General features: G+C 46.0%; 1 protein-coding gene across 1 annotated transcript; it reads right to left on the bottom strand.

The window, feature by feature from the left end:
- Positions 1–2,152: 2,152 nt before the first annotated feature.
- On the bottom strand, positions 2,153–14,058 carry LOC114592022 (zinc finger protein RFP-like). Its single transcript, XM_028719833.2, has 8 exons — positions 13,601–14,058; positions 10,873–10,968; positions 10,105–10,335; positions 8,216–8,238; positions 6,706–6,821; positions 5,001–5,027; positions 4,826–4,852; positions 2,153–3,994 (listed from the first exon to the last, which is right to left on the bottom strand). The coding sequence occupies exons 1-8, from the start codon at positions 13,994–13,996 to the stop codon at positions 3,465–3,467; spliced, it is 1,446 nt and encodes a 481-aa protein (XP_028575666.2). The 5' UTR covers positions 13,997–14,058; the 3' UTR covers positions 2,153–3,464.
- Positions 14,059–14,443: the final 385 nt, after the last annotated feature.

The raw sequence follows: 14,443 nt of genomic DNA, 5'->3' as shown, positions 1-14,443 counted from the left end.
ATGGTCCTATGCATATGGGAGTGGATTCAGCAGGGACTGAAACAAAGGACAGTGATCAGCTCTTCCCTCTGGGGGCAGGAAACTGCAAACTCCCCTTTGTCACCTGGAAAGTACTCATGGGGAGGGGGGAAGGAGGAACCAGCTAGGTGACAAGACACTCAGGTTACCACCACAACTCCTCTTTCAACCCCTCCTTTTTTGTGATGTGTCAATGATGTAGTTGTGATGTAGTTTTAGGGGTGTAGCATGAGGGATTAGTAGCTAATAAAATTTGGGGTCTCCTTTTGTTCAGGGCTTCCATCTTGTTCCACCTGGTGGCAGGTGGGAGTCCTGTCGCGACAGTCTTCAATAATGACCAAGCCTACTGGCTGCTGTTTTGTTCTGGTATTCCTGGCTGGTGTCCTTGGTTTTTTTGTCCAAGGGAGCCCTCAGATTTCTCCGTTAACAGTTGGGAGGGGGGTGTTACTGGCTTCTCTCGTTCTGGTTTTTATTATCCATTTTGTGTTTTTCTATTTACGGCCCTGAGATCTTTGGGTGAAGGGCAGTGTACACATTTTATTATTAATAATAATAATGTACGTCAGCTGCTCTTGTAAAAGCATTTTATCAATGCATGGGACATCCCGCCACGCAAAATCCTTTCTCCGCCCTCATGCAAAGGAAGGATTCTGTTATGTATTAACAGCTGGGTGCTGCCCCATAAACAAACAAGAACAATTGCTTTGCTGTGGTGTTGGTGCACAGCAAATTTGTTCACTTGATCTATACTTGTCTGTCTTTCCCTCTGTAGGATTTTTGTTTTGTGTTTATAATGAGACCCCTTGAAAAAAAAATCATAGGTGTATAATAACAATTGTAAAGTTATTTACTAGAAACTACTTCTCAAAATAACAATTGTAAAGTTATTTGCTAGAAACTACTTCTCAAAATGGGACGTGGGTGGTGCTGTGGGTTAAACCACAGAGCCTAGGACTTGCCAATCAGAAGGTCAGCAGTTCGAATCCCTGCGAAGGGGTGAGCTCCCGTTGCTTGGTCCCTGCTCCTGCCAACCTAGCAGTTCGAAAGCACATCAAAGTGCAAGTAGATAAATAGGTACCGCTCCAGCGGGAAGGTAAACGGCGTTTCCGTGCGCTGCTCTGGTTCGCCAGAAGTGGCTTAGTCATGCTGGCCATATGACCCGGAAGCTATATGCCAGCTCCCTCGGCCAGTAAAGCGAGATGAGCACCGCAACCCCAGAGTCAGTCACGACTGGACCTAATGGTCAGGGGTCCCTTTACCTTACAAAATTAGATACAGCTTCTCATAATGTCAAAATCAACATCGTGACACAACATATTAAAATATAGCTTATTCAGTTAATCACCAAGTCTAGTATGTACAAAATGCAATTCCTATTTTGTCAGTCCCGTAGTACATTCATTTCCAATTTTTTCATCTTCTCTTGTACAGTATTTTTCTGTCTGGTGTATTCCTTAGAGAGGAGTACCATGAAATAGTCTTGTAAATGTTTAACAAAGATGATAAGGTAAGTGAAAGTGAAATAAGTGAAAAAACTGGCACTGGTAGATGCCGGCACAGTACTGACAAAATAGGAATCACATTTTGTACACACTGGACTTGGTGGTTAACTGAATAAGCTATATTTTAATATGTTATGTCACGATGTTGATCTTGACGTTATGAGAAGCTGTATCTAATTTGAAGAAGTAGTTTCTAGTAAATAACTTCACATTTGTTATTATACAGCCTACAGTGGTACCTCGGGTTACATACGCTTCAGGTTACATGCGCTTCAGGTTACAGACTCCGCTAACCCAAAAATAGTACCTCAGGTTAAGCACTTTGCTTCAGGATGAGAACAGAAATCGTGCTCCGGCGGCGCGGCGGCAACAGGAGGCCCCATTAGCTAAAGTGGTGCTTCAGGTTAAGAACAGTTTCAGGTTAAGAACAGACGTCCGGAACGAATTAAGTTCTTAACCCGAGGTACCACTGTATTACGTTTACATGTTTTTTCAAGTGGGTTTGCATAACATAAGCATTCTGGTGGTTTTGATTTATAATGAGATCCCGTGCCACTCGGTTTGAATACACAGACCTGAGATCTCCTTGCCTTCTGAACCACACAAGCACTGAAAAAGAGGACAAGTTTGGATGATTTTAGAAAGATTTATTGCAACATAATTTAATGAGGAAATAAAGTGCAAGAGGAAAAATAACGGAAGGCAAACACATACAAAAAACTATTGCGAGTCTAGGTCCAGGTCTTCCTTGCCAGCTTACTCATCACTTCTCCCTCAGTCTACCTCACCTCTTGCCGATTCGCTCCCCAAGCTGCCAAGTGTCCTTCAGAGATAGCCTTTCATCCTGTCCTTCAATCTCTTTTTCCAAACAAGAACCGTGACATTATCCTGTACCATAAATACACATCTATCTGGCCTTGCTCTGCTGTCCTTTCAGATATTATCTATCATCTGAAAGCAGTTTCTGTATGTGAAACCTTCGCCAAGCGTTTTGTATGTCCCTCGATAAACTTCTGCTTTTAGCTGTAATATGGTGTGTCTTAGGATTACATGTAGTGAACCCTTTTGTCAGCTATTTATGAATATGAATATTGCATAACCCAAATGCACCCCGCATAAGATGTGACTGTTACCTAAAATGCTAAATGTACCACTTAACAGTTTGACAATTAAAGTATTGTGTTTTTAAAGACCCACATCTTTGGCTGAATTTATATTACTCTGTTCCGTTCCACAGAACGGTTTTACCTGAATTATTTATTTTTTGATAGCTGCAATGGCTTTGCCTTTTATAGCTGTATATTACATTGCCATATCCCACCCCGGGACCCTGTGGTGAAAGACAGGTAAGAAATCTTATACAATAAAATGCAATAAAAATAATTTAAGGATGGCAGTGTTGCTGTGAAGCTTCCTGTAGTCATCCTTTTTATCTTGCAGTGTCATAAAATTAGAGGAGGGGTGGGAAGAGAGGGAATGAATAGGCACATTACACGTGAGGGATGTTGCTGGAATTATTCCAAGGGGGGGCCTAGATATTCACTCCTATGCAGGGAAAAAGTGCTGGAAATAAGCAGCAACCAGTGAAAAAAACTCAAAACAGTCAGGGTCAGAAGCTTCCTTTCCCTGGAATGTTTTGAAATAATCATGCCCTCAACCCCAACGCTGCAGGTTGCGTTCTTTTCATGTTGTGAAGGGGCCTCCGGAACGGATCTTGTTCGCAACCAGAGGTAGCACTGCATTTGGAGCTCTTTCCTATTTTGTTTAGAACGATCATTTCAAAGAGTGGTAACGAAAGGGACCATCGAACCCAGACTGTTCTTATTTGCTGCCTTTTCTTGTCTGCAGATGGAAGAATCTTACCATCTAGAACGGAGAGGTTTCGGAGAGGATTTGCTCCTCTCAGGGCGGTGGCCCCGTAGAGTTTGCGTTTCACGGCGGCCTTCAGCATTTCAGGCTGACGTCGCAGCACACCTGCAGAAAGGGCCGGATTTTCTCCCCGAAGAACGATCTCGGAGGGAAAGCGAAGATGAATTCCTCCGTGTCTGCGTCGGAAAACTCCACGCAGCCCGCCTCGCAATCCAGGGCCACGCGGATCTTCCTGGGCTCTCTCCTCAAGGTCAGGTCAGTCGGCTGAGGAGAAGTAAAAGCCAGGAACTGGCAGGGGGAGGGGGAGTAGCAGGGCGGCTTCCCCATGGCCCAGATCCCCTGGTGGGGGCTGATGTCGACGCCCCCCTTCCTCCTGACCGACTCCGTGGCCACCCCCACGGCCCACGTCGCCTTGCCCCACACCTCCACCTCCCACCAGTGCCTTCCCGAAGTGAATCTGTCGCAGCCCAGCACGTAGGGCATGGTGTCAAATCTCTCGGGGTTGAAAGGCAGGTCCTGCTCCCTTTGAACTCTCCGCACGCCCTTCAGGTCATGGGACAGAATGAGGAAGGGGTGGGCCGTGTCCGGATCCAGAGTCACGTTCGCTGTGGGATAGAGAGGGGCGGAGAATGAAATTGGAGGAGGGATGATGTCAGTGAAAGGATCGGGCTAAGGTGCTGAAGCGAGGGGCAGAGGCGAAGGCAGGGACCTTCTGCTCTTGTTGTTAGCCACTCCGAGCCTGGCTTTGGCTGGGGAGGGCAGGATATAAATAAAAAATCATTTTATTATTACAGTGGTACCTTCGGTTACATACGCTTCAGGTTACAGACTCTGCTAACGCAGAAATAGTACCTCAGGTTAAGAACTTTCCTTTGTGCTCCGGCGGCATGGAAACAGCGGGAGGCCCCATTAGCTAAAGTGGTGCTTCAGGTTAAGAACAGTTTCAGGTTAAGAACGGACCTCCGGAACGAATTAAGTACTTAACCCGAGGTAAAGGTAAAGGGACCCCTGACCATTAGGTCCAGTTGAGACCGACTCTGGGGTTGTGGCGCTCATCTCGCTTTATTGGCCGAGGGTACAGCTTCCGGGTCATGTGGCCAGCATAACTAAGCTGCTTCTGGCGAACCAAAGCAGCGCACAGAAACGCCATTTACCTTCCTGCAGGAGCGGTACCTATTTATCTACTTGCACTGGCGTGCTTTCGAACTGCTAGGTTGGCAGGAGCTGGGACAGCTCACCCTGTCGCGGGGATTCGAACTGCGACCTTCTGATCGGCAAGCCCTAGGCTCTGTGGTTTAACCCACAGCGCCACCCGTGTCCCTTAACCCGAGGTACCACTGTATTATTATTGCCACCCGATTAAGCAACTGAGCAAGGGGCAGCCGCTAAATCTCCAACTTCCCACCCAACGCTTCCCATTCCATTGAGTTATTTACCTTTCTGCAAGGTCTGCTTCAAATAATCTGTTACGGGAAGGAAAGGGTGACAAGTTTAAAAGCTGATTTTCGGTAAACACAGAGACAAACACCCTTCCCGAAATGTCCTGTTCATTGTGCATTCAAGACGTACACAACTGGGCACCAACATTTCCTTTTATTCCTAGAAAATTACCTGGTTGCAGAACTTGCTCCAGAGATTCTGTGACGGAGAAGAAAAGGTGGACAAAGTTATTCAGACCATCATACATTGAGCGGCGGTTTGTTTTGTGAATGATAATCATAATAAGCATTCAATCTCAGGACCCTTGTGGGCAGGAAACTTCCTTGTGGGCAGGAAACTAGGTGATGGAGCAGTGGCAATGGTTCTTCGGATGCCATTTCTTCTTCTTCATCATCATTATTATTATTATTATTATTATTATTATTATTATTATTATTATTATATTTTTATTGATTTTTACATATTCCCAAAGATCATATAACATATTTTCTTATCTTATACAATGTTTTGGACTTCCATCAACCACATCTGAAGATTTTTCAGTCTTTATCACTTAATCTACATTTCATTAATTTCCTTATTACTTTTAATAATCCTTAGCTAATAATTCTCTTCATAATCTTCTCTGCAATATTTTGCATAGTCCTCCTTGCAAAACGTCTTGCAGTCCTACTAGCGTAATCTGTTTATTACAATTGCTTTTCAAATGTTTACTCCAGTCCTCTGAGAATCTCTGATCCTGCAGGTTTCAAATCCTTCCTGTCATCTTATCCAATTCTTTGGATGCCCTTTCAGACACTTCCAGGGAAGACAGATCCCCATCTAAAAGGATTTGCCTTTCCTTGTGACCAGCCTGGAATGGGACCTGACAGATAGCTGCATCCATGGCCAGAAGAATTTGCCGCAGACAGTGTGGCACGGCTCACTCGCTTTCCCAGTGCCGAGTGTCACTGGTGGTTACTGAAAGGGAAAGGCGTGTGGAGGCCAGCGCGGTGAAGGTGAGGCAGCAGGGTCATCAGATTGGTGCTGCTGCTGCCCCAACTGCACCGTGCTGAGCTCCCATGCCCTCCCAGGAAACAGCTCCATCTGGTACACAGGTGAGACCCTACCTGCCCACAGACTGTCTCACCAGAGTGATACACACTCTAGTTCTCTCCCACTTGGACTTCTGCAATGCGCTCTACGTGGGGCTACCTTTGAAGGTGACCCACAAATTGCAATTAATCCAGAATGCGGCAGCTAGACTGGTGACTGGGAGCAGCCGCCGAGACCACATAACACTGGTCTTGAAAGGCCTACACTGGCTCCCAGTACGTTTCAAAGTGTTGGTGCTGACCTTTAAAGCCCTAAATGGCCTCGGCCCAATATACCTGAAGGAGCGTCTCCACCCCCATCGTTCTGCCTAGACACTGAGGTCCAGTGCCGAGGGCCTTCTGGCGGTTCCCTCACTGCGAGAAGCCAAGTTACAGGGAACCAGGCAGAGGGCCTTCTCAGTAGTGGCGCCCGCTCTGTGGAACGCCTTCCCATCTGATGCCAAGGAAATAAACAACTATCTGACTTTTAGAAGACATCTGAAGGCAGCCCTGTTTAGGGAAGTTTTTATTGTTTGATGTTTTATTGCTTAATTATTATTATTATTAATTTATTATTATTGTTAATATTCTGTTGGGAGCTGCCCAGAGCGGCTGGGGAAACCCAGAGAGATGGGCAGGGTATAAATAAAAGAATAAATTATTATTATTATTATTATTATTACTACTACTACTACTACTACTACGGCTCTTGGCAGTGGGAAGACAGCTGAACACTACTTTGCCTGTCTAACCCTGTGTCAGCTACTGTCCTTTCCCCTCCTCCTTCTGCAACCCTTCAGTACCTTTATAGTTCTCCATAGCTTTCTCCAAGGCAGCATTTTTCTGCGAGAAAACTCTGAGCTTCTCTTCCAGCCTGGGAGAAAGGACCACCGCATGCACCCCAAAATTCTTCTCGTACCTAGAAGGGAATACAGTCGTGTTTATGGAGCGGTAGTAAAACATATTAGCTCCCCTTTGGGGAATTATAGGGGCAGAACTACCCAAACTCTATAGAAATTTATTCATGTATTTATTCATGTATTTACTGGAAAAATAAGAAATCAAGATAAACTTTTTGATAAAAGAATGGAAATGGTTTATGCAATATTTACACTCCAACTGTAAAAAGATAAGAACATTGGCGGGATTATGGTAATAACCTTCAGGCTTATAAGAGTATACATTTATAGTAGATGAATAAATGATTAAGTTAATTTGGAATGTGCAGAAAATCAAATAAATAAATTTAAGGAACTGCAAAAAAGGGGGGGGGGAGTCGAGTTTTGAAATGATTGTAAAATTATTGAAATGTAAAAAATTGAAAATCATAAATAACTTTTTTTAAAAGCAAAAAAACGTATTTTTTTCTGTAAGCATCGAGGTGCTTCTAGATGACCTACTTACTTAGCATTCATCCTGAGCTGTTTGCATAAACCTTGCATGGAGGTGATGCACAGTCCACTGTCTAGGAAGCATTCATTCTGATTTGTTTGCGTGGAGGTTATTATTCCACATTTCCCAGCACAATTCTCCATCACTTTCCTTCCTGCAAAAAGGCTGTGGGTTTTTTTTAAGGCAGTTTGATGCGCCAGAATGCTTTAAGCCAATTTAATTATACAAACCTGTCTCAATGAAATTTCCTTGCTGCTGTTTTTTGGGGGGATCGGGGAGACCAAACGGAAGAGAGATGAGGAGCTCCGGTGCAGATACAAAGCAAGGACTCATCACTAAGTGATGCTTCACATTAAAAGTAATCTCATGTAGCAGAGGCTGGGGAAGACCTTGATATAAGCAGCTGGGAGAACCGCTTTCAGCTGGAGTCCACAGCACTTAGGGGACCCCTGCCTTATGTCCCTAAATCCTCTTGTGATCTTCTTTCTGACAAAAAAACCTAAATTTGCACACACAAAATACATTTAAAGCACATGGCGACTCCCCAAAAATTCTTAGAAGCTGTGGTTTATTAAGATTGCTGGGAACTGTAACTCAGGGAGGGGTAAGTTGCGGTTCCCAGGATTTTCGGAGGAAGCCATGTGCAGAAATCTGGGTTTTGTTCGTTTGCTTTTAAAGGGGATTTAAGCTGTTTGATGGCAAATGAAATCAGAAAAGGAAGGAGAAGGAGCAGGGGGGAAAGGAGGGGAGTAAAAAATAAACGAGATGGAGGGAAATAATATATTTTCTCTTCCAGATAACTCCATGGGAGCTAAACTTCCTGATGCAAAGAGGGGGTTGGACTTGATAACCCTTGCGGTCTCTTCCAACCCTAGGATTCTATGTTTCTATGAAATGGGATGGGGAGAAAGAGCCACGTACCTGCTTAAGGAACTTCTGGTGTCCTGAAAGAGAAAGAGAGGGAGACAGAAATGGGTGCCAGCAGCATAGGCAGATCACAAATAGGGCTACTACTTGTTCAAATGCGGATTCCTCTGCCCCCTTCCTTGTCTGTGGAAAACAAACTGCCATTACCTCTCTCGCCCTGATCTAGCCACTGTGATCCACATGACGGTTGCCTCCAAACTTGATTATTGTAACTCACTCTACATGGGGCTGCCCTTGAGACTGACCCAGAAACTCCAGTGGGTGCAGAATGCTGCGGCGAGACTCCTTACGGGGTCCTTGCCGTGGGATCACATTCACCCAGTGCTATACCAGCTGCACTGGCTCCCGGTGGAGTACAGGATCAGGTTTAAGGTGCTGGTTTTGACCTTTAAAGCCCTTCATGGCCTAGGATCCTTGTACCTATGGGACTGCCTCTCCTGGTATGTCCCACGGAGGAACTTACGGTCTTCAAACAAAAATATCTTGGAGGTCCCGGGCCACAGGGAGGTTAGGCTGGCCTCGACCAGAGCCAGGGCTTTTTCGGCTGTGGCCCCGATCTGGTGGAACGCTCTGTCACAAGAGACTAGGGCCCTGCAGGATGTAACATCTTTCCGCAGGGCCTGCAAGACGGTGCTGTTCCACCAGGCCTTTGGCCAGGGCACAGCCTGACCCCCTCCTTTGGCAATCCTCACAGAACTCTAGCACAATGGTTGCCATTAATTTGATTTTGAATTGATTTTAAAACGAATTGATTTTAGAATGTTGTGTTACTTTTATTGTTGTTAGCCGCTCCAGAACGGATCCCGTTCGCATCCCGAGGTACCACTGTACTTATTTCACTCATTATAATGCACATCAATCTCTTCTGGGTTTCTGGGGGTTTTCCTCATAGAATCATAGAGTTGGAATAGACCCCAAGAGCCATCGAGTCCAACCCCCTGCCAAGCAGGAAACACCACCAGAGCACTCCTGACATATGGTTGTCAAGCCTCTGCTTAAAGACCTCCAAAGAAGGAGACTCCACCACACTCCTTGGCAGCAAATTCTACTGTCGAACAGCTCTTACTGTCAGGAAGTTCTTCCTAATGTTTAGGTGGAATCTTCTTTCTTGTAGTTTGGATCCATTGCTCCGTGTCCGCTTCTCTGGAGCAGCAGAAAACAACCTTTCTCCCTCCTCTATATGACATCCTTTTATATATTTGAACATGGCTATCATATCACCCCTTAACCTCCTCTTCTCCAGGCTAAACATGCCTAGCTCCCTTAGCCGTTCCTCATAAGGCTTCGTTTCCAGGCCTTTGACCATTTTGGTTGCCCTCCTCTGGACACGTTCCAGTTTGTCAGTGTCCTTCTTGAACTGTGGTGCCCAGAACTGGACACAGTACTCCAGGTGAGGTCTGACCAGAGCAGAATACAGTGGCACTATTACTTCCCTTGATCTAGATGCTATACTCCTAGTGATGCAGCCCAGAATTGCATTGGCTTTTTTAGCTGCTGCGTCACACTGTTGGCTCATGTCATGTTCCTGTTACTATTCTGACTCTCACAGCTACAATAAACCTACCATTAAAATGATGGACTGGTCATTTCTTTGTCAGAGGGCAAACGGGCAAATTTAGCGGGGGATCAAATACTTTCCTCCCGCGCTGTACCTAGTTCCCTCCCTTCACAGGGAGGCATTGGAATTATGGACCTCAGCCAGCCAAGGCCAGCAACACAGGTTCATGGCAGCCCCCATGAGGCAAGGACTTTGCTTATTGGTGAAAGTCATGCAGGACGTGGGTGGAAACAACATGCCCAAAATCAAGGAGACCAGACTTGAGTTGTTGGCTTCTTTCACCCCTCAGGCCTCTTCCCTCCCCACAGAGTAGTGTATAACTCACCTGTAACAATTCGCTTGTGGGCTGCAGGTACTTCCATTTCATCTCTACGATCAGCTCGTTGAGTCGGGAAATCTCCTCGGAGAGTTTGGCGAGGTTTCCCTCCTGCTTCCTCTCCATCGCTTTCTCCAGATCTTCCAGCTGGCCCAGCCAGAGGTGCTGTTTCTCCACAAGGAATTGGTGCATTCGCTCAAAGGAAGACCGGGCTTTCTTCTTCTCCGTTTCAAACAACGTCTGGGCAGGGGGGTGGGAAACACAAAGAAATTGGGCGAGGGGGCAGGGGTGCAATGATGAGGTTCTTTGGAAGCCTGTGACTTCGTCAACAAATGGCATGGTTGTTCACAAAACTTGTGGGTACAGAAAAAGGGCCACTTTCGCCCCTTTGCCGCATCACATTCTTCATTAAATTATCTTTCTATCGGTACCTAATTTTATGGTGTTACTCCCCAAAAAATGGTATTATGAGCCACCAAACCTCGGAAATACACTTTCCCCAAAAGGTTTCCACAATTTTGGCCACTAGTGTATGTTTTATGCTTCTAAAGTAACAAAGTGGCTTTTGATCTGTAAAACTTCCTTTTAAAAACATAAATATTGTCTATTTTTTAACCACAATATTAAATTGTGCCTCCATTCCCCAGGCGAGGGGGGAACGTCCCCCCCCCCCATGGCTTCAAAATTCCCAGAAATTTTAAATTTCCAGAAGGCCATGGAGAGTCCACCTGACAACACACAGCCCCATAACATGACCCATAAGAAACACAAACCTACCAGACACTCCTGCCTCCCCATCTCTTCAGCAAGTTTCAGGTTCACCAGCTTTTCTCTCTCCTTCTTCAGAAATGTCAGGTGCGACTTGATTTTCCTCTGCAGAATCAGGAAAGCGTTTTTTTCTCTGTCAGGAGTTCAATTCATGTCGGATCGCACACACTGACTCACTGGTGGTTTCTTTCTAATGCATCTATTTTTAGTTTCCCTCCATTATGCCATCATCATCACCAAAGTATTTATCCCCTTCTAAACCACTGCCTCGAGGCGAATTGACACAGAAGATAATTAAAAACAGAGGCACCAAAGCAACAAATATGTGTTAAAGCAAGACTTGCGTGTCTCTACTTGGAAGTAGGCCCCAGTGAGTTCAGTGGGACTTACTCCAAAGTCAGTATGTACAGAACGGCAGATTGAAAGCCACCTCCCAGTTATGATCTTGACCAAAAATGGTATTTATAAAACTGTAGCGAGAAGCCACTGCTTCTGTGGAAGGAGGGATGGGGAGAAAGCCAGGAAACTGGGAGAGCAGGGTTCGAATCCATGCTGAGCCATGAAGTTTGCTTGGTGACCTTGGGCCAGTCTCCATCTCTTACACCAGGCATAGGCAAACTCCAGATGTTTTGGGACTACAACTCCCATCATCCTGGACCACTGGTCCTGTTAGCTAGGGATGATGGGAGAAGCTAAGTTACAGGGAACCAGGCAGAGGGCCTTCTCGGTACAGTGGTACCTTGGGTTACATACGCTTCGGGTTACAGACTCCGCTAACCCAGAAATATTGCTTCAGGTTAAGAACTTTGCTTCAGGATGAGAATAGAAATCGTGCTCCGGCGGGGCGGCAGCAGCCGGAGGCCCCATTAGCTAAAGTGGTGCTTCAGGTTAAGAACAGTTTCAGGTAAAGAATGGACCTCCGGAATGAATTAAGTACTGTAGTGGCGCCCTCCCTGTGGAACAGCCTCCCACCAGATGTCAAAGAGAACAACAACTACCAGACTTTTAGAAGACATCTGAAGGCAGCCCTGTTTAGGGAAGCTTTTAATGTTTGATGTATTACAGTATTTTAATATTTTTTTGGAAGCCGCCCAGAGTGGCTGGGGAATCCCAGCCAGATGGGCAGGGTATAAATAATATTATATTATTATTATTATTATTATTATTATTATTATTATTATTATTATTATCCCAAAACATCTGGAGGGCCAAGTTTGTCTATGCCTGTCTTAGACTAACCTACCTCACAGGGTTGTTGTGAGAATGAAATTGGGGGGGGGGGGGAGAGAGGAGAACCAGGAACACCAACTTGAGCTCCTTGGAAGCAGCTTTAGAAATTCCCAAGGTGCCAGTTGCGTTTTGCAACTCCAATTTTGACCACATGAAGATCTTGGGATGCCTGGTTGTCATCTGACATCTCCCTCTGGGTGGCGTCTCTAGCTTTCTTAAGCAGAAGAGCTTACTTATTGCATTTCACCAAAGAGTACATGGTTCATTTTATCCCGACAACAAGCCTGTGAGGTAGGTTAAGAGGCAAGTGACTCACCCCGTGAGCTTCATGACCAAATGGGGACTTGAACCCTGATCTCCTAGGTCCCAGACCGGCACACTCTAACCACGACACCACACTGTCTTCCCAGCCTTCTTCTGTATAGATCAAGTAGGCAAACAATATATGCAGAAAGCGAAGTGTCACTTAGAGAAGGATCTAAAAATATTTCCCTTGAAGCCTGAATGTGTTTTGCTCTGTAAAATTCTGTTGTAAACTGCGTTGAGACCCCCCCCCCCCCTTTGAAATATAAAGCGGCAAAAGATGTGAAGAATAATACTGCTTGGAAAAGAAAGTTGGTATAGAAATCAGTAAGTGGTACGTACAGTGGTACCTCGGGTTAAGAACTTAATTCGTTCTGGAGGTCTGTTCTTAACCTGAAACTGCTCTTAACCTGAGGTACCACTTTAGCTAATGGGGCCTCCCGCTGCCGCCGAGTGATTTCTGTTCTCATCCTGAGGTAAAGTTCTTAACCCGAGGTACTATTTCTGGGTTAGCCGAGTCTGTAACCTGAAGCGTATGTAACCCGAGGTACAGTGCTCCGGTGGCGTGGCAGCAGCAAGAGGCCCCATTAGCTAAAGTGGTGCTTCAGGTTAAGAACAGTTTCAGGTTAAGTACGGACCTCCAGAACGAATTAAGTACTTAACCTGAGGTACCACTGTATATGAAACAGTAAGAGCTGTTCAACAGTGAGATGGTCTCCCTCAGGAGATTGTGTATTCTCCTTCCTTTGAAATTTTTAAGCTGAGATTGGATGCATTAGCTGAGCAGGGGATTGGACTAGATCAGGGGTCAGCAAACTTTTTCAGCAGGGGGCCGGTCCCCTGTCCCTCAGACCTTGTGGTGGGCCGGACTATATTTTTTGGGGGGAAATGAACGCATTCCTAAGCCCCACAAATAACCCAGAGGTGCATTTTAAATAAAAGGACACATTCTACTCATGTAAAAACACGCTGGTTCCCGGACCAGATTGAGAAGGCGATTGGGCCGCATCCGGCCCCTGGGCCTTAGCTTGCCTACCTATGGACCAGATGACCCTAGAATAGGAAATCACAGAATTGCAGCGTTGGAGGGGACCCCAAAGGCCATCGAGGCCCACCCCCTGCGATGCAGCAACGCCATGCAGGAGTTGCATTGCAGGAATGCAGCAAACAAACAAGCAAATCTCTTTCCCTTGAAGTTTCCAACCTTATACTGCAGGGAAGCCTCTTCTGCGGGAGAGGAGTCGTGGGGGGCCGGATCCCCCTTGGACGGGTCGCTCTCCGCCCCCAAGAGTAGGGCCGGGTCGTCTTTGCAGGAGGCCGGGCTGGCTTCTCCCGAGTCCTCTCCCGCGTCCGCCTTGAGCTGCCTGACCAGCTGCACTAAATTGGCCAGCTGCAAGTTGGGCCGGAGGATCCTCTGCTGGGTGGCTTCCCTGCACTGAGGGCAGCAGGGGCCCGCGCCGGACTCTGCCCAGTACTGGACGAGGCAGGCTCGGCAGAAGCTGTGGCCGCAGTCGATGGTCGCCGGGCTCGCGAAGTAATCCAGGCAGATGGAGCAAGTCGCTTCCTCGCGGAGCCCTTGCAAGGGATCTCCGGACGCCATGGCTGCTGCTGCTGCTGCTGCTGCTGCTGCCGCCTCCTCCTCCCTTCCAGCCTTTGAACAATTTTAGGACTTTGGGGAAAGGGTGTTTCCTTTCCTGGAAATGCCTCCGGCAGGGGCGGATCCAGCGGAGCTCAGCTGCAAGAGCTGGAACGTGGGGAGAGAACTGGATGCATGTGAAAGTTATTAGTCCAGTCCCCAAGTATTTTGCAAGCTAAGAAGTGACTCAGAAACTTGTCGCCGGTTTTTTTTAAAATTTTGCAAGCTAAGAAGTGACTCAGAAACTTGTCGCCGGTTTTTTTAAAAATCGTCTTTATTGATTTAAAATACCATCTTACAAATATATTGCAAATGATTACAACAGAGCTAAACATGGAAATGAAAAAGAAAAAAGATAATAATAATAATAATAATAATAATAATAATAATAATAATAATAATTAACAGTAA

Source organism: Podarcis muralis, chromosome 2, assembly GCF_964188315.1.
Source record: "Podarcis muralis chromosome 2, rPodMur119.hap1.1, whole genome shotgun sequence".
Taxonomy (NCBI): domain Eukaryota; kingdom Metazoa; phylum Chordata; class Lepidosauria; order Squamata; family Lacertidae; genus Podarcis; species Podarcis muralis.
The sequence above is the reverse complement of the archived record's forward strand: the minus strand, read 5'-3'. Positions and strand labels throughout refer to the sequence as shown.

Excerpts from the sequence above, each read along its gene's own strand:
- LOC114592022 (XM_028719833.2), bottom strand. The coding sequence starts at position 13,996 with ATGGCGTCCGGAGATCCCTTGCAAGGGCTCCGCGAGGAAGCGACTTGC. Across the intron at positions 10,336-10,872 it reads TGGGGAGGCAGGAGTGTCTG|ACGTTGTTTGAAACGGAGAA; the intron begins GTAGGTTTGTGT and ends CCCCCTGCCCAG. Across the intron at positions 5,028-6,705 it reads AGCTATGGAGAACTATAAAG|AATCTCTGGAGCAAGTTCTG; the intron begins GTACTGAAGGGT and ends TCTCCGTCACAG.